The sequence below is a fragment of the Rhopilema esculentum genome, chromosome 8, assembly GCF_057945365.1.
Source record: "Rhopilema esculentum isolate cy_ngs chromosome 8, ASM5794536v1, whole genome shotgun sequence".
Lineage (NCBI taxonomy): Eukaryota > Metazoa > Cnidaria > Scyphozoa > Rhizostomeae > Rhizostomatidae > Rhopilema > Rhopilema esculentum.
The window spans coordinates 808,346-824,805 of NC_142822.1; the positions used below are offsets into that span (position 1 = coordinate 808,346).

The following is a 16,460-nucleotide window of genomic DNA, read 5'->3' on the forward strand; positions in this document are numbered from 1 at the left end:
CTGCGAACAATTTGGCTTGCTACACGTCCACGTTAGATATAAAGAATTAGGGTTTTTCGTGTGACATTTTATATAATACCTTCAACATTATTCTTTGGGCAAAGGGCTGGAAATAGTCATATTTGGGGAAAAATTATGAAATATTATTAAACAAAATGTAAATTGCTTGTGTTCCAAGGTAATTGTAACACTGGTTATATTGTCCTTGATATCTCAGTGCTTAAGGATAAGCACATTTTTCCTAAAAAAATAGATACCACAAAGTGCTCTGCTACTGAACTAAGAAATACTCATATAACGAAAAATTCTTCTTCCCAGCATCTTCCCAGGATTCTAGACAGTTGGGTAAAACCTCAAACGATGAGCATATTTCAGTAAAGTAATGCATTCTGCGTCAAGAAGGCCCACTAGTGATGGGGAAATCTCTGGGCAATGGTTTTAATTTTTCTCTCTGCTGGGCAGCAAGTTTTGCCCGGTGGGCAGTTTTCCCATCAGTCACTAAAGTGACTTTTCTTGTATAATTTTTCCAAAAATATTTCATTAATGCTTATTGACAAAGCATACTCTTGGTCTAATTTTTTGCTAAGAGGGACGAATTTCATCAAAATGCCATCTTTTTGTGGAAGCTTGTTGATGTCGAGAAAAACGTACTAGTAAAACAAGAACATAGATTTAGTGAAAATATTTATACGTTTCAACATAAATAGTTACTATACTATCCTCATACATATTTCATATACTCAAAAAAATTTGTTTATAGATTTTTGAGGAATCTTGGCTCCCTCTCCAAAAATCCTGTTGCTGAATTCTGATATTATTTCTAATTAATTCTATTTACTTAAACTTGACTTCTACAACAACTTAAATTTGACTTCTAATTAATTCTATTTACTTACATTTTGTAATGTGACAATTATACCTACAAAAATTACATTTATCGTAATTACACGCAGAGAGTCATGACAAATAAGTAAATGAAACTCGCCAATAGGCTGAACAAAAATATCACATATTCTCTAGAGAAAGTCATCTGAATTGTCATTTCCTAGAAGCTCTATCGAGAAATCTTGATCTTTGCATTCAATACCACCCATATTAAATGCGTCTAGCATAACAAATTCTTCTACGTCGAGTCGGCATTTCCAACATATTTTCCTTCCATTTGCAATATTTTTTGTCCTGCAGTAGTGTTTGTTACATTCAATTGAGAGCTTCGTATCATCGCTGGCCAGTCTTGGTACGAGCTTTCCATTTGAGAAAAGATATTCTCCTGTTTGCTCACAACCGAATGTAGAAAGATTCTCAAAATCTGTATAAGAATTCAACATATGGGATTGAAATTGCAAAAGATGATCGTTGATAATTGATGAAGCTACAGTCAATAATTTTTCCACAACTTCCTTAAGAAAACACGAGAGATTCATAAACCAGCAAAGCTACCTAGAGTCTAAGCTGTAGATGACTAGATATATTTATACTTAAGATCCAGATTTCTTATTTCATCAACTCGCTATGGAAATGGATATGAGAACAAATTGCCTGTTGACTTCAGGAAGGAAAACGCAGAAATTAAATCTTTGACCTTTACAAATAATTCCTTCCCAAAACATACGCATATGCCGAGTGCCAATCATTATATTCCATACAGCCCTTTGGGAAATAGAACTGACAGCTATAGCATGCACATAAACCCATGGGGGATTCATTGAAATTGGCTCAAATAATTACCTGAAGTTAGGCCCTCGTCCCCTCGAACAAGTTCCCGTTTTCCTTTAGCGCAGCCATTGCAAGTTCGTCTCCTTCGTCGCCAAAGTTGCCCATCTTTAACGACAGACAACAGAACCATAAAAGCTAACAGAAACGACAGTGAAGATCTCAAAAGCATTTTCAGTGCATGTGAGGCCTAACAGGTGAATTTCTCTATTTATCTTCACCTCTTTGCAAATATTTACAGTTTTGTTTACTATACTGATCCTTCAGATCCTCCATTAAAACAATTAAATATTAGGTTTTTCACAGGCATATTTCACAAACGCAGATTTTTTGTTACCGATGCTCAAAAGAACAGGTGTGGCAATAAAGATGGTCCATTCGAATGAATGGCGTCCTAAGGAATGCTACGCAAAAATATTCTCTTAACACAACAGGCAGAAGATACTCTACAACCACAATACAAAAAAGTTTTTAGAAATGTTCTCCGTTTTCACCTGAACAGCCGAATAAAATAAACACCTGCTATAAATAAACATTAATATTTTTCTGCTAAATTTCTTCCGAAATGTGAAATATTTTTAGCACCTTCATAACATTTTGATAAAACAATATATTTTGAAATGTGTGAATCGGAAAAAGATTCTATCAAAACCTCTTTTCTATCCACGAAGAAAATAAATCCCCTCTCTTCCATGATTAACAGAAAATATGAATTGAAAGACCTTTGAATTCCTTTTGTCGACATTTCTGTTCAAAATAGTGTTTAAATGGACAGTGTCTAATTGCCCTACAAAAATGGACTTCAGAAAGAATTATGTATCTACTTTGGAACATAGCATTTAAATTCTTTAATGGGTGTTTTGGTATCCCTTGACAAGAGTTTCTGTCACAAAATAATTTAGTGTGTTTTGCTCAAAGTTTGTTACTGACTCAAACTGATAAAAAAAAGAAACAATGAAGGTGAATTCAGTCGTTATCAAGCGTTTTATCCAATAATCATAACCATAAAAAATTTATAGACAATGGAAGATAACATCAGTATCAGCCCAATTGGAAGAAGAAGTAAAATTTTTATTATCTTAAGACAGTGATAAAGAAATGTACGATTGGCAAAGAAGAAAATTGATCAAGAAAAAATAGTAAGATTTAATCGGTAACCATGCTTGTTGCTTATCATGATCGGCAAACAAACTCTCCTTGAATGGCAGTAAAGGTGCTGCCGATATGCGCAGAATCTGAGATGAAGGATCAATGCACGATTCTTGAATTGAATTGAATTGAAACGTATAATAAATTTACGTAATGCTGAACATTTGCACGCAGACAAGGGCTTACACAGCTAGCAGTTTCGTGTGGATTTCACAAGCGTGCCATTTAATACGTGATCTCTCAGATGCGAACTTGCTCAAACTGCCACACACTTGTGAATTATTTGTAGGGAAAATAAAAAAACAATGTTTCTTATGCAAAAAACCAACTGAAACTCCTTACGTTCTACAAATGGTAAAGAGGGGCAATTGAATACTCGGTTACACAAAAAATCATGTGGTTTTGCTGATCTTCCCATTATCCACTATAAAACTCAACTGGGAAAAAGACGGTAGGGCTTTTCTAAGTAGGTTGTCTTGTGTCCTTGCTTGATAATGGGAAGAAGGTTTGAAAGACTAAATGTCTAACTAGGGTCATGCTGCGTACTGCCGAGTGAGGCAAATTTGTTTACTACTGCCATTTTAAATAGTGGCAAAAAGCGAGCTGCAATCGGGTTCAGTATGGAAAATTGCTTGTTTTAATGAATGATTTTTTCGTGGCTAACAACTATTTCAGTGCCCTTTCTGATGCAGGTAGTTAGAAGAGATATAAATCAACCACACACAACAATTTTTTGGGGTTTTTAAAGAGAGTTTCAAAAAATATGGCTCTTTTAGTTTACGCAGTTACGGGAGGAATATAGCAGTGGCCTGTCATGTTTTTATGAGTTGAAAAAGTATGTGCTTGCAATTTTTATCTTCATATAAATTAGAAAGACCTTTTTGAGTCGATTATCTAATAATATAGATCATTTTAAATATAAGATTCTTGAATTTTTCTGTCTGTCGTTTAGAACCTAATATGGCATGAGTAGGAAAATGCGAATGTTTTATGTTTAGTTTATCAAACTGAATTTGCAGAAAAGAAATTTGATATGAATCAAATTTCTTTCCTCTTGGTAAGGCCAAATTAGTAATCTTTGTCGTGAAAATGAATGTACCCCGAAGGTATTTTATAGGCCTAAAGATACGGCGGGGAGGGACGCATTGTGCAGAAGAATAATTACAAGCAACGAGTGTGGTTTTGAAATTGTTTAAAAATATCAATGATTATATAAAATCAAAAATTAGTTACTTTATTCAAATTCTATTATTAATATCCAAGCATTGAATTATGACCTATTTTTGGCTTTTTCTAGAGTTAGGCCTGGATATGTCATGGCAGTTTCTGTAAACAAAAAAAGAAAAAAGTAACTAAATCACATCTTTGTACAAATGTGTTTAGAAAATTATGCATTGAGTGGCTAAAAATTGTTGCTGGATCCCTTTTAAAACAGATCAATCATTATTTTCTGGAATTTCGACGAGACAGAAAACACCACAGCAAGTAGCGCGACTGTAAATGCTTGGAATTTGCGAATGACGGCTTATTTTTGCAAGTTAACAGAGGAAACTTGCCGGAAATTAAGAAAAACAAGAAAGGACTGAAAATCCTACAATCGGAAGTGAGATCAGTATTAAGTAGAATGAAAAGAAATAAAGCAGCAGGGTCAGACGAAATAAAGATGGAACAAATTTTAGCCCTGGAAGAGTTTGGTAGCGAAAAACTAACTGACGCATTAAACGAGATTTGAAGAAAGCGGTTCAATTCCAACAGACTTAAGGAGATCAACTTTTATAACCTTAAAAAAGAAACCAGGTGCAGTTGATTGCGAACTTCATCGAGCAATAAATTTTATGAGTTATATCACAAAAGTATTTTTACGAATCATTATGCTAAGAGGTAGAAGCAAGATCAAACCAGAAATCTCGCAAGAACAATTCGTAAACGATAGAGGCACAAGAAATGCAATATTATTGATGAGAACACTTGCAGAGAACGATCAATTAAAGTGCAGCAAAATCTATACCTATGCTTTATAGACTACTCTAAGGCTTTTGACAAAGTACAACATGAGAAATTTCTTGACATGCTAACATCACTAGATCTAGATGGAAAAGACCTCAAGATCATAAGAAACTTGTACTGGGAACAAACTGCAGCAATCAGAGTGGAAGACCAGCTGAGTCAATACATCAGCATAGAAAAAGAAGTTCGACAAGGCTACATATTTTTCCCAGACCTCTTCAATTTATACAGTGAAATGATACTCAGAGAAATCAAAGATCTTGAATGTATCTCTGTAGGTGGAAAGAACACAAATAATTTTAGATATGCAGATGACACTGTGCTAATATCTACAACCGAAGGAAATTCACAACGAATTCTAGACAAGGTGGTTCAGGAAAGTGCTAAAAAGGGCCTAACTATAAACTGCAAAAAGACAGAATGTAATTCAAACGAGGAAAGACCACCACCTCGCAAGCACGCATTTATGAAAATGAAGAACATCCTGATTAACATGAAAATCGATATCAAGTAAGAATACGAATTCTAAAGTGTTACATCGTTCCAATCCTTACATATGGTTCCGATTGCTGGACAGTATCTTCTACGATGAGGAAGCAAATCGAAGCTTCAGAAAGGTGGTTTTTTAGACGAATGTTAAGAATATCTTGAACAAGACATGTCAGCAATGAGAAAATACTCCAGATAACAAAAACACAAAGATCTTTGTGGAAAGACATCAGAGAAAAACAAAGAAAATTTATAGATCATGTGATACGGAAAGAAGAGTTGGAACAAAGTGTAATGAAAGGAAAGATTCAAGGCAAGAAAGCGAGAGGAAGGCAGAGACAAATGATGTTACCATCCATGGCAGGTTATATGATGACAACAAATGACATGCTACATGCTGCAAAAAAGATCCAAGAAAGTGGAAGGCCATGACCAGAGAGAGAGAGAGAGAGAGAGAGAGAGAGAGAGAGAGAGAGAGAGAGAGAGAGAGAGAGAGAGAGAGAGAGAGAGAGAGAGAGAGAGAGAGAGAGAGAGAGAGAGAGAGCCAAAGTGAAAATCAACGGCCTTAAAAATGATTCTTGAGGGGAATCAACACATTTTTTTCAGCTAGGATACTGCTGCTATGTCCTACTAAAATGTTTTGTATTTGATCGATCTCCTATCAGTGAAAGACATGAAACAATCTAGCTGCAAGTGAATACACAAGAAAAAAGCATATCATAAATCGACACTTTGTTTCATTCAATTTACGTTCAAATTAACAAAAAATAATTGCTAAGACTACTACATAGTTAAGTCGCAAAACGTGATCATTCCAGCCGACATATTGGATTTTGTTGAACCATATCGAGATCAACTTTGTGACCAATGAGATCCCGGATATTGGATATGCCGTACTTGATCATCGTGGGTCTGACAAAGGAGAATGGAAATGTCAACAAAAAAATAATTCAATATAGAATACTAAAGATAGCAAATTTAAATAGAAAGTCCTACAAGAGGTTCAAGCCTCCACGTTGTTTTATTGAATTTTGGTTTGCTGATAACATCAATTTTTCATCGAATAATCCTTCATCGGGTAATCCTTCAAAAAATCATATTTCACTGATACAAATACTCGATTGCTTTCCTTGTACATAACGGTATCAATGAAATACAACTATAGCTTTCATTTAGTGAGGGCATTCGCTATTTCCCTCACAATCTAAATGTAGTAATCACGAGGTGCGGTCACATCGGGAGGAAGGACCAGGACACTGCTCAATAAGCACAGCTTCTCAGTGTCCTAAAAACTATTTTGGTGATAGGTAGTAATGAATAAAAAACGAAAGAAGGATCTCTAATGCATGATACGATTCTCCATTTCTTATTCCAGCCATACTAAGAAATCAAGGTTGCAAGGTAAACGATGTGTCTTTGTAGGGTAAGATGCCAACATCTCGTGTCATAGACAGTATTGCTTAAACAGCAATTGCAATGACATAGACAGTGTCATAGACAGTATTGCCTACAATTGCCCTTACTTATAAAACATGACAACTATCGGCATAAAGAATCTCTGTGACAAAACAATGTTTTTGAAACTTTCTGAATCTGAATTTGCGCGAGTTAAATGCAGGTACTGTTGCGATAGAGGTGAAGCTTTACCCAATTAGTAAAGTGAACACGTTGGGAATCTAACTCGTGGGTTCCATTTTTAAACATACTTCTTATATTTCTTAAAATTATCTAGACTGTCACATATTAACTTTGGTTTGTTATTGACAAAATTAGTCCAGAAAAGTGTAACAAAAAGTAATTCATAAAGACAAATTCAATATATTACGCCAACGTTGGATATGCTGTACTTGATTTTGGCCGACAGAAGAAAATTCTATAACCAGGGCATCAACTTTAACAAGCAGTGGCATAAAGGCCAATGAGAATATCCCTTTAAATTTGCTTATAAAAATATTGCACTCACCTTTCGAGTGAAAGTCCCCAGGCAATAACTGACACATTTTCAGGAAGTCCCATGGGCAGTAACATTTCTGGACGGAATATACCAGAATTTCCAACTTCGACCCATTTCTTCAAACCTTTGAATACAATGAAAATTTATTACAAAAGTCCCAGGGGAGTTACTCAGAACTTTTTTATACAGGGAGGTCCATCCGTAGTTGTCAAAATTCACCTAAAAGTATCAAAACAAATTTAGCAGACCCAAAATTATCAGCTAAAGCTAATATATATCAAAATACATTAAATCTTGTTGTTTAGCACATAAGATACCACTACTCATAGTAACAGATACTTTTCCTTTAATAATCACATTAAACACATCTGTTTTATTATTCCTGTTTTTGATATTATTGTTGTGTGTTAGTTGTGCCAAGAAGTATAAAAAAGGCATATTGTACCCAAAAGTATAAGATCACAAGGCAAAGTTCTTACCAATAATTATCGATAATTATACAAAAAGTTTGAGTGACCCCTCTGGGAAAAAAGTGCAACATTTCGTTTAATACTTTTGATTATCTAAATAATTACTCTTAAAATTTAAAACGAAATGTTTTTTCACATACCTTCGTGATAACTGAAAACTTCCATGCTTGGCTCAGTGTAGGGGTTGTAGGCCGGCTTGAAACGAAGCTTTTCGATGCCTTTAGGTGAAATGCATTTTAAACGAATATTGGAACATACAGTTCAAAGAGAGATCAAAGAACAACATGATAATTTTGATAATTTATTATTTTTTTGATGCAGCTGGCGTTGAAGCCTTTGATACTTGATGGAAAATAACATCATCTTAACGAAGTTGAATTTGCACTTTGGTTGGTGTGGGAAATATTTGTGCATTTATCAATTTTGAAATGTAATAAGTAAATAAAACATCCATGCGAGCGATTTTTAGTGATATCAACTTTCAGTAAAGATTTAGCCTGAACACAATATGATATCGCAGAAGTCAACAAAGAAATCGCAGTTATATACGGGCAAGTAATCCATAAACTGTATAACTGAATTTTTCTTTTTGCCATTAACTGCGGATATTGCAATCACAAAAATCATCCACCTATATCTATGAACTTTTTATGGTCATGGATTACGCCTTTATTCCTTTGAAAACAATATACAATCTTTTGCAAACAGATCTGTCTCAATCATTCGTTTATTGATTCAATTTTTAATTCGTTCATTGATTCATAGATTTACAATTTCATTAATTTATCCACTCAACTATCCATTCATTTATTCATAAATAAGTCAATTCATTCACAAAATGTCTTGTTCAATAAGTCTTTGATACCTAATGACAAGTGCTCTAGCAATATTTTATGCTCCTCGCATAAGAGACCCAATAAATTTGTTAACGTCGTAAAAACATCGAATGTCGTGTTAAATAATACCTAGCTTTTTAAAGAACTGGTGCAAAATGCCGATTAGATGGCCCAAGCTGAGATCATAATCAGCAACTAAGCCTTCGATTTGATGGAACTCGGCCAAATGTGTTGCATCTAGCGTTTCGTTTCTGAAAACTCGATCAATTGAGAAGAACTTTGAAGGCTTGAATTCATCCTGTGGATAAAATATCCATTTGTGGAATTGTAACATAAATCATGATTTTGCGATGATCTAAATACAGCAAAATAACAAAAATGATGATACAAAATGATTGATAAAAATAATATATATTTTGAACAAAAAAAGGACAACCAAAAATTACTTTATGTATAGCTCTCTTGACCATTTAGTCTCCTTTCTATTAAGCCCCCTCTTCAATTAACCTTCCTCCTTTCAGTGTAAAGCTCTTTTGGCCATTTAGTCCCCTCTCTATTTGGCCCCTTCTTCAATAAGCCTACCCCATAATCTTGCAAAAAAGACAATAAAAAGAAATGAAAGACTTCACGCGTTATATTTCAATTTTCTAATTCTTGTTTTCTAATCTTGTTTGCCCGGTGCTGCCTTTAGTTATTCTGGCAGTTTTAGCGAAAGACACAAAACAGTTAGGCGTTCCTATAGCAACCAGCGCATATTTCCCAACTTCAAAGGCAGTATGTCTCTCTCCCAATTTTGAAAATGAAGCCTATTCACTTTTCATGCCCCGCTAGAACCTCATGAAATGGGGGTCCTCTGGGGCTTAATACGCCTTCAACGGTATCAGAATTCCTGTTAGATTCTTAAAATGTTTCAATTCAACTAGCACACATCTTTGATTCTAAAAAAGGTCTTTGAAATTCTATCACTTCAAATTTAAACTTCATCTTACCTGGCTACCTAGCTTGGCAAGCATTTTGGCACTGACCGCAGTTGTGTGTGTTCTGAGAAGATTCTTTTTAGCTTCCAAAAGTTTCCAGTCATATTGGTATCTAGAAATTGAAATTTCATTCATGTAAACAATTGCAAAGTGAAAAGGGTCAGTTGAACGGTTTGGACGCACCAAGGATGAGTAAAACCGAATCTCTGCATTTGTCATGCAGTCTTAAAAAATCACCAAGACACTAGACCTTAAATTCGAGCGGATTCTTAATGACAATTAACTGTGCTTTTGAGCAAAGTGTACCAAGAAATCTAAACAACATGAAAATTCCCTAATCTTAATTCCCTGATTTTTTCTTACATCAAATTCTCTTAACTTATACCTCTGTTAATTCAAATGGGATAGCAGTGGAATTGTTTCTAGACAGGAAGGGGTCATCTTCTTCTCGTGTAACAATCTATTATAAATGATGCTTTAATCAAAATTCTTCAAAAAATGATCTATGTTTTCAAAAAGGATAAAGGGCGATGGCGTGGTATTGCAGTAAGGGGATGCTTTCTCCTCGACTAGCTTAGCTACAGAACGAGCTCCTCCTTAAAAATTCCCTTCATACAAAATCTCTTGTCATGTAAAGCCAATTGATTTATCTTTAATCTGTATGCTTGTACTTATAATATGTGGCTTGTAACTGTTCAAACTGTTGCAAGTTTATTCATGTTTAGAGCATTTGTATCCAGTGGAATTTAATATAAAAGGAACTTAAATAATGTCGCCACGAAGGCTGCATCATTCCAACAGTTTCTAATTTAAATGTTAAAAACAACAATATAGAAAATTAACAAAGGTGAATAAAACTTTAAAAATCTAAGCTGAAAATAAAAGTAACAGTTGGGATTGAATATTACGTAAAAACGAACCATACCCAACTGATCCATAACCTCCTTTAGAATGTATAGTATTTACTCTTTCAATATAATCACTTGAGATATCCTCTAGTTTGGCAAATTCAGGCTCTGTGAAATCAAATACCATGTAATGAACAGTGCGCTAGACCGTGAGAGATAATGGTAGAATGAAGTACAATTTAGGGAACCAGATGGAAGGATAACTATAATTATCGATTTCTTGAAGCATTCGACAAATTTGTTGTCATTGGTTTTATAGAATACTTTTCCCTTGCTAGCAACAACAACATTTACTATATTGCTCAGAATAACCTATATTCTTTCAAAATCCATTTAGGATTTACAGGTCACGTGGAACTAGGGGAGACATTTGAAAACAGAAGTAATAATTTGTGAATGTAGTTGTGGCTTGGCATCATTAACTTTGAAAACTGGAATGTTGTTTTGTTTCAAAGGCTTTCGCATACAACATATCTGACAGTGTTAGCTATTTACCTATTACTGTGGATTCTGAAACATGACTACAGTTTTTTAAACTTGCTACACAAAATTATTTATGGTACAAGCAAATACACATTTACAAAACACAACCTAGCATCTGTTCTCTCAACTACAATTATCTTCATATAGCTACTACTACATCAATGAAGCAAAGCTGCTTATCAGGGTTTGCCTAAAAAAGTGAAGGAGAAGAAAACTGAATGTTTCTCCCACCTGACAGGAAAAATGTGTCATGTGCATCTCTTGCAGGATGTTGTTGTGGTTGGAACAGTGCGTCAAAATTCCAAAAGGAGCTCTCTACAAAGTTGTTTGTTGGCATTTCTGTAAATCTTTGAAAGAGAACAATTTTTTTACACCAAAACAGGCAACAAATAAAAAGTTATCAATCAATTGGTATGTTTGAACCATGCAGAACATTGTTACAAAAGCTCTTTTGAAAAAAAACAGTCTCTTCAGGCTTTGCAAAAAATTAAGACTACACCATTATCTTGCATTTCATTTTGGGCAGCAACTGTTAGGTATAACATATCTAACAACACACATTGGCATACACTGGAAACATCAAGCCCTTGCTTGAAAATATTTTTTGCAGGTATTGCCAAAATGAGAAAAAGCTCAAAAAGTATTGACATTCAAAATAAAAATGTGTACAATTTGTATTCCATTCAGTTTTGTAAATTCAATGAAAAAAGTGTGACATACAATTATATTTCTTTCCATTGATTATATTACCCATCAATTCATCAAAAGTATTTGCAGAAATGAAGATAGCTAAGTAACAGATAAAAATAAAGAGAAAGACTAGGGTAGCTTTAATGTGATCAATTATGAATTAAAACTGTTTGCATAAGAAAGAAAAAATGTTACTTTGTTGTAAAAACAGTTACTGTACTTACCCCATTTCAAGAAAAATTTGTCTAAATTCTGCTCTCACTTTCATAAGCGGATGAAGGTTGCCAGAATTTGGCATAATGCCTAATGCATCAAAATTATAATCCTTGAATTTTTTTGTCTTCCAAGAGCCACTGAAAGATAAAAGTTGTGAAATATTATTGGAAATATCAGCAAGAATTTAGTGAATCAAAAATTTAGTTAATCAAGAATTAACTGATGCAAGAGACAAAACTGCATAAGCAAGCCTACATTATATGAAACTTTACAATAACATGATTGGAAATTATATCACTATATGCTAGGCTAAATATATACTGCAGTAAAACAAATTACAGATCCACCTTATATTTTTACAGTATTATTGTCTTGAATAAAATGCCATGGAGTTTGAAAAATGAGTAATACATACCTTGAAATCATTTCTGGTGTTAAATCGGTCTCTAATTTCGAAGTATTGAGGCTAAATTCACTACCCTTGGTAACAATGAAGCTTTTTATGACACTGTGAAAAGTAGAAATTAAAAAATAATTTTTCTTTCTTTAGAGAATAAAAACTGATGACAGCAATAAAAGACAAAAACAATGTGCCAAGGGCGTGTGAAAAGGGACTCTTGTCTCTTCAATACCAATAAACAATGATTGTTATTGAGACAAGAGTATTGTTTACGAAAATTTCTCACTCTTCTTGATCCCAATCATTCATTTTGCAATGAGAGAACAATTGAATGGGGGCCCTCCCATAAATTATCCTCAACTCTTGTAAACTTTCAATCTCAGGGAAATCTGCAGATTTAATTTTTTTTAAAATTTTTAAAGAAAAATTCCAAATTTTTAAAGAAAAAGTAGCATACTCCTTTGAAACAAGTTTCCTCTTCTTCAGTTCATTCATTTTACTTTCAGGAATTTTGGTAAGGTCTCCATTGTGAATACATTGCAAGTTTTCCTTGACATGATCTTGAATACCATCCACCTGATTTTCAAAATTAAAAAAGAATTTAATTTAAATATGACATATCTATTTCTATTTTTTCTTTATAATGACTGCACATTCTCCTATCAGATTCTTTTAAGGTTACGGTAAACGTTTGCTGGATGAAAACATCATTTTTTCGATTTTTTCACATTCAAGTAGCCGAACTTTCAAGGCACACAATGACACCAAATTTGAAACAAACAGAAATTTTGAAAGTGGAAAAAATCCCATGTAAACGAAGGTTTCCATAATTTCTTTATCAAAACTTTTAGTTGAGGCCTGAAAATCTCTTGTCCTTTTAAGCCGATTATCGTTGCTTTGCGGTTATAGTCGCATGTCTCATTTACAATATCGCATGGCACATCCATATACCCAATGTACGGCCGTGTTTATTTAAACAGGCTTATTGATCTTAAATCTTCAAGTGACTTGACCCGGATTACACTGTGGTTTACGAGTGTATCTTGCAAGTGCGATCAGTAAAATCCCGTTTTCTCGGGAATCGAAATTCCTCTACATGCAGGTACGAAAAAGCTATTATGTACCCAAGGAACCAATCGAATGGCTCGAAAATTTGCACACGGCCAGGGCAGACGTTGGGCAAACAAAGTGTGTCTCAAATTTTTTTTATTTTCTCTGGTCCGTCTTTTATACCCAAATACAGCTGCAGAAGGGTGGAAAAATTATTTTCCAATTTTTGACAGGGTATAGTTTCAAGAAGAGGAGGAATTTAAAAAATCTGAGATACACTTTGGTAGCTTAGGACTTGCACTTCCTGCTGGTCTAAGTCAGATTTTGTTACCTCAAACGCAAGGGTACATAATAGCTTTTGAAGGTGGTACACTTTTTGACCAGTAAATTCGCATGGAAAATAACATTTAACATTATTTGCCAATACTTTTTATCTGGCTAGATACGCCATAATCTTGTGCATCGAATGATATAATTTATCCAGATTCCTTGAGCCGTTTGGCCTTTAGGAAGAAAAAACCAATTTTCGTGTTCAAAACGTTTACCGTAACCTTAAAACTTCATTTGATACTTGGATTATTTGAGAATGTGGAAAGTTATTTCTCAAAGATTTTTATGCAAAATATGTAATAACTATAGCATAAATATGTGTGAAGAAGCGAAGAATTCATTAAAATTGACCTTTTTGAATATCCTTGCTCCACCTGGTGCCTGTTTATCAATCTTGATCCATCCTTCTGACATTGCTTTGCTAAATCCAATTTTCGAATTTTCACCTAAAGATAATTTCTGTCAAACAAAAACAAAGGAACTTTAATAAACACACCAGAATAAGAGTTTGGAAATCAAACTGAATTGAAGAAATGAGAAACATAGCAAAAGATACCATGCTATGAAGATGGATAGAGTCATAGACATTACACATAAAAAATATGTTAAAGTTACAATTTCATAGCTTCAAATGATAGGAAGTCATGAGAAATAAAAAGAAATTAAAGTGCATGAAACCTTTATCTCTGCTTGCAGAAGACCTTCATCTGGAACAAGACCAAAAAAAATTGCTTCATAACTGCCATTGGTAGCTAAAAGCTGTCCCTCCTTTGTAAGAACCAAACTTTCATGTTGCTTTTGCTCTACATTAATAACCTGTTGGAAAAAAGGGAAATAATTGATCAACAAGAATTGATCAAAATCAAGAAAATGGTATTTAAAAGATACAAAATATGAGAAACTTGGAATCATAAATCCATTGCTTGTGGGAGGAATGTCATGACACCAAGGCTTAATTTAAATAATGCCCTTGCAGGCCAGTATGGAAGGCACAAAAAGCGGGGCTTCCCAATTCCAGCACAAGCATTTTCCTAAGAAAGGGCACACTTAAATGGGTCAAGGGTCTCGTGATTCCTTTCGTGAAAAGATTATTGCTCCAGGTAAAGATAACCAATATACACATTCATGCACATTTTAGAATTAGCCTTGCTGTCAAAAATAACAATCAACAATTCTAAAAGTGGCTGTAATGTTTATAAAAATGGGAGAACACTTTTATAGGGTAAAAGGTAACATCATACGAAATGAAATGTTAGGATGATCTTTAATGAACTCCATGAGAGAATATATATCCAGAGTATTGCAGTTTTTGACAAGATCTCATTCTTGCTTAGTCATTTCAAGCATCCCTGTTTTATTTTTCACACCCTGTAAAAAGAAGGTTTTTTTAACAGAGCTACCAGACTGTGAAGTATTTTTTCTGTGCAGGGAATGCCACAAAAATAAATTTTGAAATTTGCAGATAATGAATGTTTCCCACAAAATTGTGCGTGGAATTTGAAACAAAAGCTTTTGAAGAGACCTTGTATTCTTTGTTTTCTTCTTGTTATCAGAAGTCAACAGTTTATATGGTGGAATATTTGCAGGGAACATGACCAGGTGAACAAATATTGTTGTTGGAATCTTAATAATGCGCGGGCGGAATGAAGGATAAAAATTATTCAGTCTGGTAGAGCTATAGTAAATGGTGTGCAATCTGCCATACTCTGCAGACTGGTATATTATGATGATGATGTGTTTAGTATAAATGAGATGGTTTTACCCAAAGTGATGAAACAAAAACAAGGATTACGGGGTTCCAGAGATCACTGCCTTTGTAAAAAATTTCGAAACCCCCCTCCGTAACACAAAGTTTGACGTAAGGCCATCAAGGAGTAGAAGAAAAAGATGGTTTCAATGTAAACCAGTCTGCAGAGTATGGCATGTGCACACCGGAGATATTTTTGTGCAAAACCTGTTGCACACCGGGTATTTTTGGGTGTGGCAACTAAGATGGGTGTGGCTTGGTGTGGTCCCATAGAAAATGTCAGCTGATATAAACAAGCACAGTTGTGTATGAACAATTTGAGATATCATGAATCTTACTTGACAAATATACAAATAAAAACTTGCGCTATCTTCAACTTCACACGCATTTTTACGGTGAAATGTAAATTCACAAATTTTAACCACAACAGAGGAAAATAGTCGGTGCACACCAGCACACCAACCAATTTTGCTCGTGCACACCGGAGATCTCGTCGAAAAGTGCCATACTCTGCAGACCGGAATGTAAATAATATTGAGCGCCGGTTCTTTAATATATGAAATAGCCTCCATCCACTCAAGATTTCGAAGAAAAATGTAGCGTGTGCATTGCATTTGCTCATCGATGACATACAAAAATAGCAGAAGAGAGGCCTAATTTCTAAGTTAAAATACGAAGTAGCAAGTTAACAACGTACATTTCCTAAGGCCTGTAGACTTTTGATTGCTCCAACTACTGCTTGGTGCTCTTTCCCGACTGTCTTTGCAAACTCAAGTGTATCAACACTTCCAGTTGAGTCAAGCCTTTCCAGCAGCAACTGACTGATCGATTCGGAAGCCATTTTCCCATTTGGTCGTAACCAAAACGAGGCCTTGTTGCATCATCTTTCCCCAACCACAACCAATCATCCGAATAGCCCCGTCCATGTCTATTGATGGGTGGTCGGGGCTGTCTATTTTTGGAGTTTTACATATTTGGAGTAACAGGCACTTTTGCTTATTTGGATATATTTCAATAGTTCTGTGTAAAGATTTAGCATTT

General features: G+C 34.5%; 2 protein-coding genes across 2 annotated transcripts; both read right to left on the reverse strand.

Annotated features, from left to right (window-relative positions):
- Positions 1-15: 15 nt before the first annotated feature.
- LOC148959772 (uncharacterized) lies at positions 16-1,997 on the reverse strand. Its single transcript, XM_089109739.1, has 2 exons — positions 1,729-1,997; positions 16-1,309 (listed from the first exon to the last, which is right to left on the reverse strand). Exons 1-2 carry the CDS (start codon positions 1,883-1,885, stop codon positions 1,017-1,019), a joined length of 450 nt encoding a protein of 149 aa, XP_088965865.1. The 5' UTR covers positions 1,886-1,997; the 3' UTR covers positions 16-1,016.
- A 4,081-nt stretch (positions 1,998-6,078) lies between these two features.
- Positions 6,079-16,285, reverse strand: LOC135694877 (phenylalanine--tRNA ligase alpha subunit). The gene is made up of 13 exons (XM_065213752.2): positions 16,117-16,285; positions 14,351-14,488; positions 14,024-14,131; positions 12,750-12,868; positions 12,308-12,400; positions 11,901-12,029; positions 11,218-11,333; positions 10,521-10,611; positions 9,608-9,707; positions 8,748-8,916; positions 7,923-8,000; positions 7,322-7,436; positions 6,079-6,270 (listed from the first exon to the last, which is right to left on the reverse strand). The coding sequence occupies exons 1-13, from the start codon at positions 16,258-16,260 to the stop codon at positions 6,168-6,170; spliced, it is 1,503 nt and encodes a 500-aa protein (XP_065069824.2). The 5' UTR covers positions 16,261-16,285; the 3' UTR covers positions 6,079-6,167.
- Between the last annotated feature and the right edge of the window lie 175 nt (positions 16,286-16,460).

Coding starts and splice junctions, on each gene's coding strand:
- LOC148959772 (XM_089109739.1), bottom strand. CDS start 1,885: ATGCTTTTGAGATCTTCACTGTCGTTTCTGTTAGCTTTTATGGTTCTG. Junction 1,310..1,728: donor GGACGAGGGCCTAACTTCAG/GTAATTATTTGA, acceptor ATTCTTATACAG/ATTTTGAGAATCTTTCTACA.
- LOC135694877 (XM_065213752.2), bottom strand. CDS start 16,260: ATGGCTTCCGAATCGATCAGTCAGTTGCTGCTGGAAAGGCTTGACTCA. Junction 8,001..8,747: donor CCAGTTCTTTAAAAAGCTAG/GTATTATTTAAC, acceptor TTTCACCTAAAG/GCATCGAAAAGCTTCGTTTC. Junction 6,271..7,321: donor TGGGGACTTTCACTCGAAAG/GTGAGTGCAATA, acceptor CTCCTTTGTCAG/ACCCACGATGATCAAGTACG.